Below are 17,969 nucleotides of genomic sequence, written 5' to 3' on the forward strand. Positions count from 1 at the left end.
TCACTGTTCATAACTTTAGGATGTAGTCCTAAATTTTTACAAAACTTTACTACCCTTTTATGAATTCTCCTGGTACCTTGGCTGATTGCTTGGTATGTTCTGTTAACAATACTATAAAATGACACTTATTTATTGTGAAGCAATCTACAGTTGCTTTAATGTATTTTTTTTTGATTGATGTTGGTTTTAATTTTGAAATTAGCATTTGTTGAACGTATCTTGTGATATGAACACATTCACGTTTTTTTTTTTAAAAAAAAAACATTGTTAATAATAAAATACATAGCATACCCAGCCTACATATTAACATCCTCAGTATTGATCAGATGAATTTATAGGGGGGATTATTATTTTTTTCTCCCTCTAACCCAGCACTTTTCCCCCATGAAATTGTTTGTAGAGGATGTTGCATAAATAAACAACATAGAATGAAGGCTACTGCTAAGCTTGTAAGCCGCCCTGAGTCTTCGGAGAAGGGCGGGATATAAATGGAATTAAAATAAAATAATAAATAAATAAATACATGTTTGTTTATGTGAAGCAGCCAAAGAGGTTAAATAAAAAGATAGGAAGTTGTACATTCACTGTTTAAAGAACAAAATACAATGTATCAAAATGTGTATGGATGTGATGGAGGATGGTTTTCAAGATTAGAAAAGGGTATGGAAAGGTTATAATTTAACCTCAGATTTAACAATTCTTTTTTTAAAAAATCTCATGCCTTTAATTTCTTTAGCTTGTTATTTGTATTTACTTACCCTAAGGGGTAGCCTGATTAGTGTGTACATATGTACATTCATTACTTTTGTTTTGAAAGCACAATCTCTAATTAAAGTGGCAGAAGGAGGAGCAAATTAAAAAAAAAAAGCTCCAGAGCAAATCAAAGAAAATGCAGGCTTTATATGGGACAAATTTCTGCAAAAAAAAGACTGTTTGAAATTATTAAAGGAAAACAAGGCAGATTTTCATAATGTGTATTGTGAACACAGTTATAAAAAAAAGAAAACGGGAAAAGGAAGTGGACTGTCTGATCTTAGTGTTTCTTTTTTGTTTGGACTTTTTTTTATCCTTTGGAAATAACTCACGAGAACCTGGCATCCTGTAAAGAAAAGAGCTTATAGGAGGAGTATGTCCTTGCAGACTTCAGGATCTTGGCTTATTGATCTTTATGTGGCATTAGTAGCCTGTGCCTCCATGGTTTTGTACTAAAAATAAAATAGTCTTGGTATCCTAATTTCTGACAACAAAAAGTTTAATGTACTCATTTCCATTACAAGAATAATAATCTTCCTTTTATATAGGCAGATAATTTTATATTTCCCATTGTGTTGTTTGAATTGACCCCTTCACATGTAAGTTTCGATTCAATAGGTCAGAGGGACAAAAAAGTGAGTTGAGGAGCATATATAGCCTGTCAAAAATCTTTCTTGTGACTCACGGGGCTCCTTAGGATATATGCAAGGATTTTTTCCCTACATTTGGGAGGTTTGGAAAGCAAAATAGATAGAATATGATTTGCATATGCATGTGGTATCCAGCTTGAAACTCATGACTTCCACTCCCTTGCAAAATGGCTGTGGTCCTACTGACACTTGAAGTCCTCGACTTACAACCACAGTTGAGCCCAAAATGTCTGTTGCTAAGTGAAACAGTTGATAAGTGCATTTTGTTCCATTTTATGATCTTTCTTGCCATAGTTGTTAAGTGAATCACTGTAGTGCTTAAGTTAGTAAAGTGAATTTGGCTTCCCCATTGAGTTGTCTTGTCGGAAGTTCTCAAAAGATGATCACATGATCCTGGGACACCACAACCTTCATAAATATGAACCGGTTGACAAGCATGCAAATTTTGATGACATGACCATGGGGATGCTGCAATGGTTGTAAGTGTGAAAAACAGTCACAAGTCACTTTTTTCAGTCATATTGTAATTTTGAATTGTCACTAAATGAACTGTTGTAAGTCGAGGACTACGCTTGTACTCAATCTGTCACCAAAGCTTGGGCTGAAGGGAGTTATGAAGTTCTGCGGTAAATGAACAAAAACTACTTTTAGTTAATTTGTTGGACGGGAATACTAGAAGTGTGATAATAGTATTGTAGTTGTATGGACTGTAGAAATATGTTCATATAATCCAATCATCTATATCTCATTTAGGTGATTTTCTTGAGTTGTCATAATGCTTGTAAGTACTGTATAAGGTTTTTATTTTGGCAAATTTATTTGGCAAATTGCCAAAGGGAAAATACTTGTGTGCTTGTATCCACATGAATGAGGTGTGCCTTTGCAAGGGCAGTATATTTGGAGTAATTTAATTTGCTGCTTAGCAAAATGAGCAATACAAAAATGTGAACAAATTCATTGTCATCCTACACTGATTTGACCAAAAATTGAAGTACTTTATCATTAAAAGAATATGCAACTCTCAAAATTGATAGCACGCTTCTACAATTTGATGAAAAAATGCAAACACACAAAAAAGTTGTGGTTAGTTTTGTGCAAGCATTGTGGTTTCAGAAGCGGAAGTGGTTATCTAGAGCTGGCTTTTATAAAACCAAGTTCACAAAGCCATTAGTCTACTCTTGTTTTGCCCACTCTTAACCTATGCTAGCCTCCTAAAAAGCTGATTTTCCTTAGAGCGAAATATACATCAAATACATGATGGTATTTCAGTTTTTGAGAGAATTATTTGTCAATTTCTATTTTAGAATAGAAAATGTTTAGCTTATTTGAAGTGCTTCCATTTGGGAGATGGCAAATGGCGAAAGATAGTAATGTTCCCAGTTATCACAACTTGGAGATCTCCCATATAGTGTCAGAATTTTAGAGTTCCCTGAACTCTTTGTGCTATTATTCATTACTGGAGTTTGCCAATTGTAGTTGGCAGGTGTTAAGTAAAAGGATATATTTTTAAATATTATGTTTATATATGTAGTTAATGCACTGTCTCAATCCAACTGGACCCTAACACAGTTTACAGTACCTATAATAAATACTATAACAATACAACTATAGCAATGTAAATCATCATAACAATGTCAACGTAGGATAGAAAAGTATTTACGCTTTTGAAATTTGGTGTTGGAAAAAGCACCTGAGAATACTGTTGATAGCCAAGAAAACAAACAAATAGATCCTGAGACAAATCAACCCCAAATTCTCATTTGAAGCACAGATGATCAGGCTCCTTCCTGCATTGCTGGTACGTGTTGTGTTCCTTTGTGGTGGACAAATGGAGGCTTAAGTCTCTACCCTGCCCTGTGTTGCCTAGATGCAGCTGCCTCATTGATCACAGCTGCTGCTCAGGCCAAAGGTTCTCTCTGTGTATATAAGTCTATGACCCTGGAATGCTTATGCCTTATGCAATTAGCCAACAGATTGTTGATTAAAAGATGAGGTTAAATAAAGCAGCATAGTAATGCTAGTAATAAAATGTATGATTGTTTTGTTTCCCCAGAGGTATGTATACATTTCCATTTTTAAAATAATCGTGTTGCTATAGCATTTTTTAATATTTTACCTTTTATCATACTAATACGTGCATGAGGCATGACAGACTAAAATACTCATGGATTCCTAATTCATGGATGAGTAGAAAGCTTTGACAGCGCTGCAACAAATAACTATTTTTAGGTATCTTGTTTCTCTCCTTTGGGAGAGCAACTGATTCTTGAATGCTTGTAGAAAGTATTCTAAAAACTATATCTTTGCTAGACATCTGAGGTTTGCCCATTTGTTCATACTGCCAAAATATTTTTCCCTGATCTTGATTCCTTCACACTAAAAACTTCCTGATGTGAACTTTAATAGTTTTCACTAGTCTTCTAAAGTGTGTCTGATTTATGTTGTACTCAGCATTTAAAAGATATAGAATAGTGTCCATTAATATTGGAAAAGTATGGATATACCAGCTGCTGATGAAAATGGTTAGAATTAAGATGAATAGTATATGCACATATACACCTGTATATTGGACATATTTTCTAAATAACTATGATCATTTTGCGAGGTGAGTGTAGTGCAGTAATAGAAGAAAATAAAATATATGGTACTATTATTTTTAATCTTTTTAATCTTTTTCATTCATTTCATTTCATTTCATTAATCTTTTCAAAGTTATGCTTAAAATCCTACAAGCTAGACTCCAGCAGTATGTGGATCGAGAACTACCAGAAGTACAGGCAGGATTTCGAAGAGGCAGAGGAACTAGAGATCAAATTGCCAACATACGCTGGATCATGGAGAAAGCTAGAGAGTTCCAGAAAAACATCTACTTCTGCTTCATTGACTATGCAAAAGCCTTTGATTGTGTGGATCATAACAAACTGTGGCAAGTCCTTAAAGAGATGGGAGTACCAAAACATCTTATTTGTCTCTTGAGAAACCTATATGCGGGCCAAGAAGCAACAGTGAGAACTGGACACGGAACCACTGATTGGTTCAAAATTGGGAAAGGAGTCCGGCAAGGCTGTATACTGTCGCCTTGCCTATTTAACTTATATGCAGAGCACATCATGAGAAAGGCAGGGCTAGATGAATCAAAAGTTGGAATTAAGATTGCCGGAAGAAACATCAACAACCTAAGATATGCAGATGATACCACTTTAATGGCAGAAAGTGAAGAAGAACTAAAAAGCCTCTTGTTGCGGGTGAAGAAGGAGAGTGCAAAACTTGGGTTGAAACTAAACATTAAGAAAACCAAGATCATGGCATCTGGCCCTCTCAATTCCTGGCAAATAAATGGGGAAGAAATGGAGGTAGTGACAGATTTTATTTTCCTGGGCTCCAAGATCACTGCAGATGGGGACTGTAGCCAAGAAATTAAAAGACGCATGCTCCTGGGGAGGAAAGCCATGGCAAATCTAGACAGCACACTAAAAAGCAGAGACATCACCCTGCCAACAAAAGTGCGTATAGTCAAGGCTATGGTCTTCCCAGTTGCAATGTATGGCAGTGAAAGCTGGACCATAAGAAAGGCTGAGCGCCAAAGAATTGAAGCCTTTGAACTCTGGTGCTGGAGAAGACTCCTGCGAGTTCCTTGGACTGCAAGGCGATCAAACCGGTCAGTCCTAGAGGAGATCAACCCTGACTGCTCTTTAGAAGGCCAGATCCTGAAACTAAAACTCAAATACTTTGGCCACCTAATGAGGAGGAAGGACTCACTGGAGAAGAGCCTAATGCTGGGAAAGATTGAGGGCAATAGAAGAAGGGGACGACAGAGAATGAGGTGGCTGGATGGAGTTACTGAAGCAGTAGGCGTGAGCTTAAATGGACTCCAGAAGATGGCAGAGGACAGGAAAGCCTGGAGGAACATTGTCCATAGGGTCGCGATGGGTCGGACACGACTTCGCAACTAACAACAACAACATTTGTGTATCTTGCAGTAGAATGTAAGGCAGAGGTGTCAAATTGTTGGCCCTCGGGCTGGATGCGTCATGCCTAAACCGCGCCCACCCCATTGCTGGGGAAAAAAGTCATGATACGTCACGACACGTCATGTGATGTTGCAAGTTTGACACCCCTGATAGAAGGGGATGATATGAGCATTGATATGTGACTTCAGTTGTCGTTGACTGAGAAGATAAATAGAATTTGTGCCCATAAGATGTCACCTAGCTGTATTTTTTTAAAACAAGAAACCTATGTGTTGAAATTTCAATTCCCCATCTTAATTTACTGGGCAGTGAGATTTTGCCTTTAAAAATGGTAAAGTAGGAACCTTCTCACCATTTTTTTAAAGTATACTGATATAATGTCAGGAAGGTTTCATGTCTCTTGAAAGTCATTGCAATTGAAAGCAGCACTTTAGAATATTTATTTCCTAAAACATACTGGGGCCCTCCTTTCTACTACAGTCCCAGCAATGGGGGGAAAAACAGTCGTATAAATTAGCCTTTTCTGTTTCTGGAGATTGTGGATGGTTATTAGTTGCAAGGGAGAAGGGATATGGAGTAAGCAGGTTTGCATAAGTACTCTGAAAATTTTACTAATATTAAGATGAAAATAACTGAAAAGATGGCCAAGACTAGAAAAGTGTATATTAACTTTTCCATACTATGAATTAAAATGCTATTTATTAAATAGCAAATTGTTGGAATAAACACATTATAGCAGTTACTGCTGGGCTTCGAGATGTTTAAATTCAGTCACTAGACTAGAGTAAAACGGCAGACTTCCTACTCAAACATTCCATTACTATTCTTTTCCTTTTGTTTAGACATTGACTTACTGTGTAGGAATTTGTTTTTATGTATTTGCAATACACTGTAGACCAGTTAACTTGCAGCAGAGTATTTAATTCTAGAAAAATCTCTGAGAAATTGAGAAACATTTAGAAATCCATGATGTATATACTGACTCCAAAACATTTGTATCCTCTCCTTAAAATAGTTTTGTAAATTTTGTACAGAGAAACCTCCTTGTAAACTAGAAGTTCATATATTATTCTATGATGTATCATTTACATTCTTATCACATAACTACTATATAAAGAACTACATCAAAATTAATGTGCTTAGTTATCAGTGACCAATTGAGAATCCCTGAATGTCCTTTGCTTAAGAAATATTAGAATTAAGAATATTTAGATCTTATGTTTTTATTTGCCGCAACATGTATTTTAACCATTATGTGCAAAAAGAATTCCACTCACCAGAATTAATGAGGCTCAATTGCAGAATTATTCTCTGGTAACAATGCAACTTTGAAACAAAGGTAGGAGATGGAACCATTTTTACTTGTACCTCCCAGGCTCATTTTGTTTTTATAAGTATATACTTTTTCACACAGGAATTGTTTCTTTTTGGACATCCCTTCTGGTGATAAATTGTATTGAATGTTAGCATTTAAACTCTGAGCCGTAAACTTTTATTGTCAGCACCAAGGTATTGTTTTGCATTTCTCATTAAGAAATTGAATTTCTGTAAACTGCTTGGTATTGTCAGGGTGTTCATATAATATCACTGATAACACATCTTGGAAAAGGGAAATCTAAGGCTAGTTAGTAGCATTGTATTTATTCATTGCTCTTCAACTCCCATTAGTGATGAGGCCTCTGTTCCTTGGAGATTTGTCCATATCTGCTGTGCAAGCTCTGAGAATCTGCTTATTTCCCATGCCTGACTTCTTATTTGGGATAAAGGTCTGTGAATTCCATATAAATATTTACAACTATTTTGTTGTTATGTCAAGCTCTGATTGGTGCGTTCTTGCGAAGAATAATGTCTCTTATTAAACTGAAACAGAGAAGAATAATTATCACTTAAAAGCTTAATATGCATGGTATCTATACTTTCATAGCGCCCTTAACCTTCAAGCCTGATTTTTTTAAAAAAACAACAACCTTAAATCAGTAAACAAAGGGATATTAATTGTGTGACCAACACTCTAAATCCTATAATATAAAAGCAAGGTAATACTGCATTTCTTGTAGATAGACACATTTTCTGGAAGTTTGAAGCAGTGAAGCAAAATGAGAGGGTTTCTGGAGGGAAGCCATTTTGAGAAAACCTGAAATACCTGCAATATTGATTTTAGCACACTTTAGCGATGTAAAGTTATTTTGTGGCATTGTAAAATGTACTACACATAAACTGTACTACACATAAACTGGTTGCTCCCAAAGGTATGTTTGATTTATAAAATTTAAAAGTATGGTTTCTTCAATCTTAAACTAATTGATATAATTTACTTCATAATATTCTTTATAAATGGAGGTATAGGCTGTTGAACTAGGTATATAGCAACTCCTATTTAGCTTAAACAGGCAGACAAAATTAACCCTGAATAATAAAATGGCAATAAAACTAAAATTATTTATTCATGAATTTACCTTGTACCAAAGAACACATTTTCAAGTTTCTTATGATCTTTTGTTATTTATCATTTTCATGAACTCATGACAATTGAAGATTTCTTATTTATTAATCTAATGTATATGACTGTCTCTGTACTGAGATAGAATTCATTTCTGCAAATTTAGAACTTGACTGTTTCTCCTTAATAATAGCTGGCAGAGCTGGTAAATGGAGTAGTTCAGGTGTCTTCAGATTTCTGCTAGCTTTGCTTTCAGAGCTGCAGAATATTTTATAAGTACTGTTTGCTTTATAGCAAAATCAATATTAAAAAGCAATAGCATTGGCTGGCTCAAATCAGGCATTATCAATAACTTAGAATTTACAAGAGATTTTAATGCTCTGGTATTTTAGTTTATAGTGCCTTTGTTTTAAATGATTTTATATTATGTTGCATGTTAAACATATTGTTAGAATACTTTAAATAATATTTTATCCTGGACAGACATGAGGTAAGCTACCTCATACATTTATGTGCTGCCCATTCCCATTTAAATGTCTCCATTTAAAAGGTGAGAAACAAATATTGGCCTGACCTGTGTAATGTCAGGTTCAAGAAAAGTTAAGTAACACCATATTTGTTTACAGAGAGGGACCTGAGGTGGTTGGATTACTTGAAACATAAGAGAAATTTAAAGAATGAGGAACAGATCTTCCAGAATAGGTTCATGTTTTTCTTCCTCATCACAATATCTGTGTCATTCCATGCATTGGAACATATTCAGAAATGAAATGCTGAGTGATATTCTGACACATTCTGACGTATTTTCTGGTGAACCAAAATATAAACAAAAGTCTATTTATACTGTATAGTAATTGTTTCTAATCTCACTTTGGTAATATTATTGGAACAAATTGGATCTTCTATCTTAGCTTGGCATTAACTATGAAAATTTCTGTTCAAAGTGTAATTATATTCTCCCTTAAATTAGATCTTGTAAAAAAAACGTTGCAACATTTTCTTATTCCTGATAGAAATGTCTAGTATTGTGACAAAGTGACATTCACTCAAGCAGCATTCAAAGCCCATTGTTGAAACTGTGTCACCAGACTAGATTAAGGGAGCGGGTCCCCTTTCTTCAGTTGCATCGATGCTGGTTAACAGAACTACAGGCATCTTACTACTGCCCAGGGCATGGTTAGAGTCTTGAGAAGATTTACATTAATCAAACACAAACAGACAGTTTAGCGTAAAGAAATTTCTCTCCTGCCAGCACTGCTCACATTCCTAATTAGGTTTATTGGGGCAGAAAAAGAAAACGTGTCCCTCCACTGCTCTCTGTCTTCCCCACATTGGTTAGGTTGCTAACTCCTTTTTGAACTGATCTCTTAACCTTTATTCCGTCCCTCTTGTGAGAGGAAGGCCCTGATTTCTGAATATTATCCCTAATGTGGCTTATAGTTGGCAGGTGTTAATTTCTGAAAGACCTGGCAGACAGGATGAAAGCAGCAGTAGTCAAACAAATAAAATGTTCTGAACTAGGAAGCCATGTCAAAATATTTCACAGGGTTAAATGAGAGAAACTGAGAGAAAAGCAGCATTGGGAGCCTAGAGTTATATCCAGGTAAAGCACAAACAGTGGAAAGAAAACATTGTGAAAACAGGGTAGTCGAGGGCGGTGAGCTAGGAGCATTAATTGGCATCTTAGTAAATGAGCCATATGGCAAGTTAATTAGGAACCCTTTTAAAATAGAATAAAGCCTTTAGTGGTGAAAGAATTGTATATTTTCGTAATGACCACCAGTTACTGGAGACACAATTATAGATTCTCTTTCCTACACATCATTTTGTTCATGCATCAAGAAAATTAAAAACCAAGGTTGTGAGGGATAAAACCTCTAATGTGAAATTTGTTAATGTGTTTGTAAAGTAATACTGTACTTTCAGTTTTGATGAAGTGGCACTACATCCATCTTGTGCCAGAAAATGGAGAGGTAGCCACAGATGAAGTTATTAGAACCACTGCATAGTCAATTATAATAGATCTATTCCATTGCATCTAAAAAAATGAGATAACAGAACGCCTACTTTTTCTCTAAAAAGAGAACACGTAAAAATACTGTAAAGCAAAAATCTGTGATTCAGTATTCCTTGATCTAGTGCCTTCTGCGTTTGGGGGTGATGGCTATTGTACTCTGGAAACAATTTGAGATAAGTTGTTTCATATCATTTCATGGCTTTGATATTAGTGGTTTCCATGTTTAACCTTTTGCTTTGTGCTGAAGCACCTTTATTTTGGTTTTTAATTTACCGTAGTTGACCATTCAGGATAAATGAATGCTCAATATAAAGTATATTAAATCTTTCTGGTAGGAATATTTTAGAAGAGCATTATAAATAAAAAAAGGTAAGGGTTCCCCCGCGTGCTAGTCGTTTCCAACTCTAGGGGCCGGTGCTCATCTCCGTTTCCAAGCCGAAGAGCCAGCATTTGTCTGAGGATGTCTCCGTGGTCATGTGGCCGGCATGACTAGATGCCAAAGGTGCATGGAACGCTGTTACCTTCCCACCGGAGTGGTCCCTATTTTTCTACTTGCATTTTTTACGTGCTTTCGAACTGCTAGGTTGGCAGAAGCTGGGACGAGTAACAGGCGTTCGCTCACTCTGTTACGCGGCACTCGGGATTCGACCCACCAAACTGCCAACCTTCTGATCGACAAGCTCAGCGTCCTAACTACTGTATTCTGTTTTGCTGCTCTGCTAACATCACAGTACAGTAAATGCTGGGAGGGAAAGCTTGATGAAACTCCACCTCCTTTATCCTATCTCCCAACTGATTAAAAGCCTTTTCAGTGATTTTAAAGCATCTCAAAACCACATAGATAGCAGGTTTTTGTTTTGTTTTTTAAGATTTGGCTTTGAGTGGAATGACTTTTCCTGGATAAATTTTAAAAAACCAGGTAATCTCCAAGTCTTTGTTTCCTTATATAAGATGCAGTAAAAAAGAAAGGCTGGGCAATAGCTTATCTTGACAGTATATGGCAAGCATTGTGTATAACGGTAGTTATATGTATTCTGTGTAGCTAGGTTATAATTGTGCACTCGCTTTTCTGAGAGATGGTTTCTATTTTGTAAAAGCATATTTTGCTGTCGTTAGCCTCAGTTTGAGAACAAAGCTTTTGACAGCCAAGAAAGATGTCTTGCATGGAGGAAGCAGGCAGTAATACTATTCTCTTGATCAGAGATTCTGAGCTGAATGCAAACCTTTATCCTGCTTTGTAAGAACTCGCCAGCTTTTGTGATTTACCCATACGCAAGGCTGGTTAATGTTTCTATAGCAGTTATTGTTCAGTGTTAGTAAATGATTATTATAATGGTATTGAATATCTTATTTGTCTGTAACAACATTGTAAGGGAGAAACACTGTATTTAGTAATCAAAGTGGCTAATTTAATAGGAATGAATCAGGGAATATGGGGGGTTTTGAAAAACAAATGTTACATAGACTGTAATTTCTTTTAATTTGACAATTTCAAAATTGGACCAGTGGAGTTTTGCAGTAAACCACTTTGAAATATGATTACTGGCTGGGTTACATTATTGTTGCTTTTTAAAAAAAACACAATCTGTGAATTAGGTTGTCAGATTGTATACTTGTATTATTACATTGTCAATTTGTATACTTAATAATATTACTGATCCAGAATTTGAACAACTATTTGAAAGATTCTATTGTCAATATGTGTCATAATACTGCTGATACAAGGCTCTGTAATGCTTCGTGACAGCATGGGGAGTATCTGTATCCATTTGCAATTATCACAGTTAATGCATGTCTCAGCAGATGGCAGCACCTAACTCACCTTAGCTCAGAAGTATTGGACCTGGTAGTATGTGGATAGGAGACCACCAGCGAATACATTCAAGGCTAGGCAGGGAAGTTGAGAAAACGTCCTGTAAGTAGACAACAGCAAACCATATCTCTACTATTGCCAAGAAAATTACCTGAATCTTTTCATGAAGTTACCAGCAATCAACCTGACTTAAAAGAGACTCCACTTTTATCTTTGCCTAATCAAAGTGAATTAGACACACTGAGTAGAGCAGACATGTCAAACACAAGGCCTGGGGGCCGGATCCGGCTCGCAAAGTGGTTTCATGCGGCCCGCGAAGCCATCCTGGAAACAGTGAGGGAACGGCCCCCACTGCCTTGGCCCTGGCCCAGAGACCCTCCTCCTGCCAGAGACCCTCAGATCTGTCCCACTCCTGCCCGGGCCCCCATAGGCACCCTTGATGCGAACGATGTAGAGCTGGCCATGCCCACCCAGTAGGCCATACGCACTCTAGCCATGCCCACCCAGTAGGCCACGCCCACTCAGGCCATACCCACCCGGCCCCCTGAGGGCAACCGCAATGCTGATGGGGCCCTCAATGATATTGAGTTTGACACCCCTGGAGTAGAGGGATGCCGTGAACTAATTTTATTTGAAGTAATTTTTTTGAGAGGAAAGAGAGGAAGCATACTCTTTCCTAGAAAAACACCATTCTAGTTACTCTTGTCTTTAGGTCATCTTGTGTAATTGTTCATTGATAAGGCATTATAATTCTTCAGTTTTCTTTCAATTAGCAACAGCAAAGACTTTGTATTCCATAAGATTGTCTCTTTTAGCTTTAGAGCTCAAATAAATTGTAGCTGAGTGAGAGATCATATGCTTTTTAAATGTCAGTTCCAATATCTTCAGCTAGATAAGGTGCCTGTGTCGAATTTTAGAGAAGTGTCAGTCAGTGTGGAGAGTATTGATTTAAACAGACCAATGATCTGACTTGATAGGAGCAATCAAATGTGTATTATTCAAATGAGATAATATGCTCTTTATGTCCTACCTCCACCTTATGGTCTTCTTAGTCAGGCATTAGTCTAGCAGGATTGTCTTGCTTCTCTTATCCTCTGTCTTCAAAATCCTCTTTTTGTTTTATTTATAGGTTATTCAACAGAACACTATATACTATGCAATAAAATATGTAGACTTTAAAACAAGAAAAAATCAAACTATATTATGGTAAAATTTATATTTTAAAGAACTATCCTTTTAAAAAAATGCTCAATTTTAAAATTAGCAAAGTATGCAAGTAATAAATTTCTTATGGTTCAGTGAAAATCTATTAACAAATGCTTTAATTAAATCATCCTGTTTCTGTATCACAAAACGGTTGACTAGAAATTCTTAGCAGATCTTTCCTCCCTGGGTAAATACAACTGATCATAGCAAATAAATTGATAATGAATGAAATAATCAATAGAATTTTGAACTTCATTAACGTAAACGTTCAGCCTTCTAGTCAAGCCATAAATATTCTCCGCCTTACAAGAATAATTTATAAAATTATACTATGGAGAAAAGAGTCAGTTATTGTGGGGCTTATCCTTTGCTTTTAACAGAGTTTTGGATTCCATTTCTCAGTAATACTTTTTAAATTATGGAGGGCCAGTTCTTATTTCTATATGTCTCTATATTTGATTGATGAAATATGTTGTGAGAATTATATCTAATGTTCTCTGTATGCCAGTGTGTATTTCATGTATTTTAGCAAATGTACTCTTATTCCTTGCAATGTAGGACAGCCTTCTGTGCTTATATACAGCAGGAGGTATAGAGAAATTTATTCTGTGAACTTTGAGTCATATTTATTGGATTTTAATTTTCAGTACCATGTTACATAGATGAAAATATTTTGGGTACCAGAGAAATCTAATTGTTCAACTACTTCAAGTACAGTCTAAAATTATTTTAAATGTCTTTTGCACAGATTTGAAATAAAAGATCTTAATAGCTGTTTAATGATGCAAAGCATGTGAGATAAAGCTAATAGATGCACCAATTAAAATTGCTGTAAGCTTATTGGGCTTACTATAGTTATGACTGTGGTAGGTAAAATAAACAGGTGGTTTATATGAAAACCAACTCTTGATCCACCTAGCTCAGTGTTGCCTATTTTTAGACATGGTTCTTTCTCAGTCCCTTCAAAGATGCTCAGAATTTTGAATCTCCTGCATCAGATGTAGGTTTTCAGTCATTGAGTTATAAAGCCTTCCTTTGATTATTTAGATTATCTCTGCATGGAAGTTTGTATAGTTTTGTTATTTTGAAACAAAGATTCTAGGTAGACCTTACATTAAGCATACTCGAGTTGCAGATTATTAAATGTAATTGATATATTTATATTCTTTACTTTGTCTCCCAGTTTCTCTAAGCCATAATTACAGAGCCAAACTTGTACAATTATTTGATTTGTTTAAAGTTATTATTAAAATGTTGTTTGCTCCCCAGAGTAGTTGTTTGTGCCACCCATAGTCGTCTTCAATGAGATGGGCAACTTTATAAATTTTATGTATAAATAATAAAATACTTTATAGACTCAGTTTATCAAATGTATTCTGTTAGTAGAAGAGGGATTTTATCTCAACTTTATTTCAGGTTTTGCCCAATGCAGCCCCATCTTAGTGTCTAGAAACATGTAAAATGGAACTCTTCAAAGCCATGGTGCTTACAAGCAATAATTTGCAAATCAAGAATAACCAGGAAAATGGAAACCAGTTCTGTTTTGTAGGTTCGTTATGACTAAACCAGTTTGCTATCCTGTTTTTAGAATGAGTTATCAATAGTAAAAATGAATACCTTTGGGAAGAACAGGATTTGGTAGGAGAAACGTTTGGCATTTTTGTTTTGTTTTTAAAAATCCTTTTTCCTAAGTGAGCACAAGTTCGGCAGCAACGAAGCCTTTGACAAGACTCTGGCTCCCCCTTACAGGGCAGCACAATGGCTACATTGAGTATAGCTGCTGGGGAAGCCCTCCTTTCCTGCTGGTTTTGTAAATGCAGTTCTTTCTCTGTGAAATATCCTGACATCAGCTTTTGGAAAAATCCAAGGACCAGTGTCATGGAACAGTGCTAAAGAGCTTGCTCGAATGAGGACTGAATGGCTGCTGTAGCTGAAACTTTAGTAACCAAATTCTTAGTTTCACTGTATTTATACTTCAGCTGAGAACCACTTCAAGGCAGTGATTAAAGGTACAAAGCTAAAAACTGGGAAGCAGCGAGTTTTAGTCCTGAAACCAGCTTTGTGAATTTGGTCAGTCTCACTGTGTCAGCTCTGGGAAGAAGGCAGTGGCAAACCACTCCTGAAAATGCCACCAAGGTAGTTCGACTAGTCCTTGCTTAGTGACCAATCATTTAACTCCTGTTTAAAGTTATAACAGACTAAAACAAAAATTACAATCCATCCATCCTTAAAGTTGCAACTCCTCCCCCCCAGTCACACGATTGCATTTTGTGTGCTTGACAGCTGGCTCACATTTATGACTAATTACAGCATCTCGTGGCTAAAAATACCCATTCGGGAAAATGAATTTGCTTAACAACCAAGTAGTTCACTTAACAGCCATGTGATTTAATTAATGACCATTGTGATTCTCTGTCGCAAAAATGGTTCTAAAATCAAGTCACATGGTGACCCAACTTGAATTTGATATGGCATTCTATATATGATTTGTTATGGCATTCTATGTATGATAGTGTGGTGCATGTTTGAAAACCATACAGTTTTTATAATTTGCCGAGTAAGATCTAATGTGTGAAATGGGTTGAAAAATTAGTGGAATATGTTGTGCGAGTTTTGAAACCACTTTCAGACATTATACAATAATGTCTCCAGTATTAGCCCTCCCTGAAGAAAAGATAAATAATGTACCTTGGATGATTCATAATTACCATCTGATGTGGTCATTTCAAGATAATTTGTAAGGATTGTCAGTTGGCTACCTCTCTGATTTCCTGTTTTGATAGTCCTAACGATCTCTCTGCTTCTTTAGTTCATTGTTACAAGCAATACAATAGAAATTGTGATTTTCTGATTGAGTGCAGTATGAAAAACCTTTTTTACTTTTTGTAAAAATCATCTCCCCATAATTTCAGTGCAATAGAAATTCTTTTATAGAGAGTTTCCTTTGAATAAATACAAAACAGTGTTTATCTAAGTGTAGTGCAATTTTAAAATCAGACAGGCCTCTGGTTCAATATATAATTGATATAACAGTTGTTGAAAAGAAGAAAGTATGGTTCATCTTTGTTGCTATACCAGATGATGCTAGTGTTTAGGCAAAACAGTTGGAAAAAATTATGAAATACCGGGCCTGCAGTTGAACCTAAACATGAATGGAAAAAGAAATCTGTTGTTATACCAATTGTTATTAAAGCACTTGGAGTGATACCTAATGGATTTCCTTGATATCTGGAAATATTGAACCTGAACAACCTAGTTTTACGTAAAAAAAACACCTTGCATGGAACTGCTTATATTTTTAGATGCTGCCTTAATAATTCTTAGTGTGGTATCAGGTTGGAAGGAAAGAAGGTAATTTTGGTATAAAACCATGTATTTGGCATACATACATGTTCTATGAAATATCTAATTTATATGAGGAAAAATATTCCCCCTGTATATATGTTTTGTCTGTGTGATGGCATATTAAAGTTAATGTTGGTTTTATTGAATTATATAGAAGAGAGCAGGATTTTAATAAAGGCAAGACATTTCTCTAAATTAGTTATCTTGATCTTTTATGCATACTAAATCATAACATTTCACAGTGGAAAGGAGAGACTAAATTTCTAAGGTCCCAGTCTCTAAGGAGTGGCAGTGCATAACAGCAATATATCAGATTATTTGTGGTTTCCATGTTACTATCTCCCTCTGTTTTGCTATCATTACTCTATTTGCTCCTTCCTCCCCTTCAGGATGGATGAAGAGAGAGGGAAAAATGGGATTAGGGGATCTGGCTTGCAGCTCATAAGGTTCTGAGACTCTTTGTAAAATTTGTCCTCTTGACATATGCAGCCTTGCTTGGAAGCTGGATTCTCATGTAGAACGATGAAGGCAAAAAAAGAATAAGTATGGAATTCCCAATAATGCATTTCTGAGTGTTGTCCTCTATATCTAGAAACAATTTTGCTCTACGTTTTAGTAACGGTATTGAAAAAAATTCTGTAAATGCTAATGCTGGTTTTATTAGTAAAGTTTTTAAAGCTTTGGAACAAAGTTGCTTAATTGTATGATAATGCTACAAGTTTATTGTCAATTTTCAGTTGAGAGTTTTGTGTAGAGTGAAAGGAGTTACCGTACTCAATTGTTTTTGTGTACAATCCTGCTCTTCTGTATAATTCAGATTCTTTTCTAGCAGGTGCTTTAAATATCTTAGGGTACAATGAATATTTGTTAAAACTATCATGTTGAATTTAGGAGTGAATTGTTTTGTAGTTGTTTGACTGAAGGAATGACTGAACTATATACTGGAATATTAGTAGTCCTCATGAATTTAATGATAGATCTCATTTTAAGGATTCCAATACTTTTATCATAATGAATTATTTCAATAGCTAGAAGCATTAGTCTTTTCATGTGGAAGAAAGGAATAGAATATTTCTGTGACAGAAGCACTACCTGAAAGAAACCTTTACAATTGTTGTGCAATAGAATAGAATCCCATGAGCAGATCATGGGGTTAAAGTCTTCCATCGTTCTTTAGGGCTTTTTTGTGGGAATCCAAACAACAGTTCAAAATAAAAGTGATTATCCTTAAATCTATTACATGGAAGCTGATATTGTTTTCTTGTACTCTGGAATGAATTTATATGATACTAATTATTTTTATTTGTTATTTTACTTTTCAGGTTTCCCCTCAAAAAACCTACAAGGTAAGTTTCTAAGGGTTTGAAAACCTTTCTGTATCTACTAAGAAAGTTCTGGTCTTTTCCCATCTTCCAGTAAGCTAATATGGAAGGTTTTGGATATAGCTAACTGCACCCCACTAACCAGATTCAATTATCTGAGACATAGGAAAGGAACCATGGATTACTACCTTTGGGTAGATTATTTTCCTGAATAGAAATAATAAGGAAAATGGGCACATATTGATGGATTTCTTAAAATTAGCTCAGTTATGTAATGCAGTTAAAAAAAATGACCCCCCCCCTCTTTTTGTTTGGCTTCAGGCATGGCAGCATTCTGAGCAGAGAGTCTCCAGCAGACAAGAAGCAGAAAGTCGAGCGCTGCATTAGTGCCCATGATTTTGACCCAACAGGTAGAATCATCTTCACACTCCAAAGATCTTCCTTTTCTCCAG

General features: G+C 35.8%; 1 protein-coding gene across 2 annotated transcripts in view; it reads left to right on the forward strand.

The window, feature by feature from the left end:
• Positions 1–17,969, forward strand: part of ARHGEF12 (Rho guanine nucleotide exchange factor 12) — a 64,282-nt gene that overhangs the window by 6,527 nt on the left and 39,786 nt on the right. For both annotated transcript variants that reach the window (XM_081333643.1, XM_081333644.1), the window contains exons 2-3: positions 17,518–17,541; positions 17,839–17,927. In XM_081333643.1, coding sequence (XP_081189769.1) covers positions 17,518–17,541; positions 17,839–17,927 — 113 coding nt within the window. The remainder of the gene's footprint in view (positions 1–17,517; positions 17,542–17,838; positions 17,928–17,969) is intronic.

Source organism: Vipera berus (genome assembly GCF_964194415.1).
Source record: "Vipera berus genome assembly, chromosome: 8".
NCBI classification, from domain to species: domain Eukaryota; kingdom Metazoa; phylum Chordata; class Lepidosauria; order Squamata; family Viperidae; genus Vipera; species Vipera berus.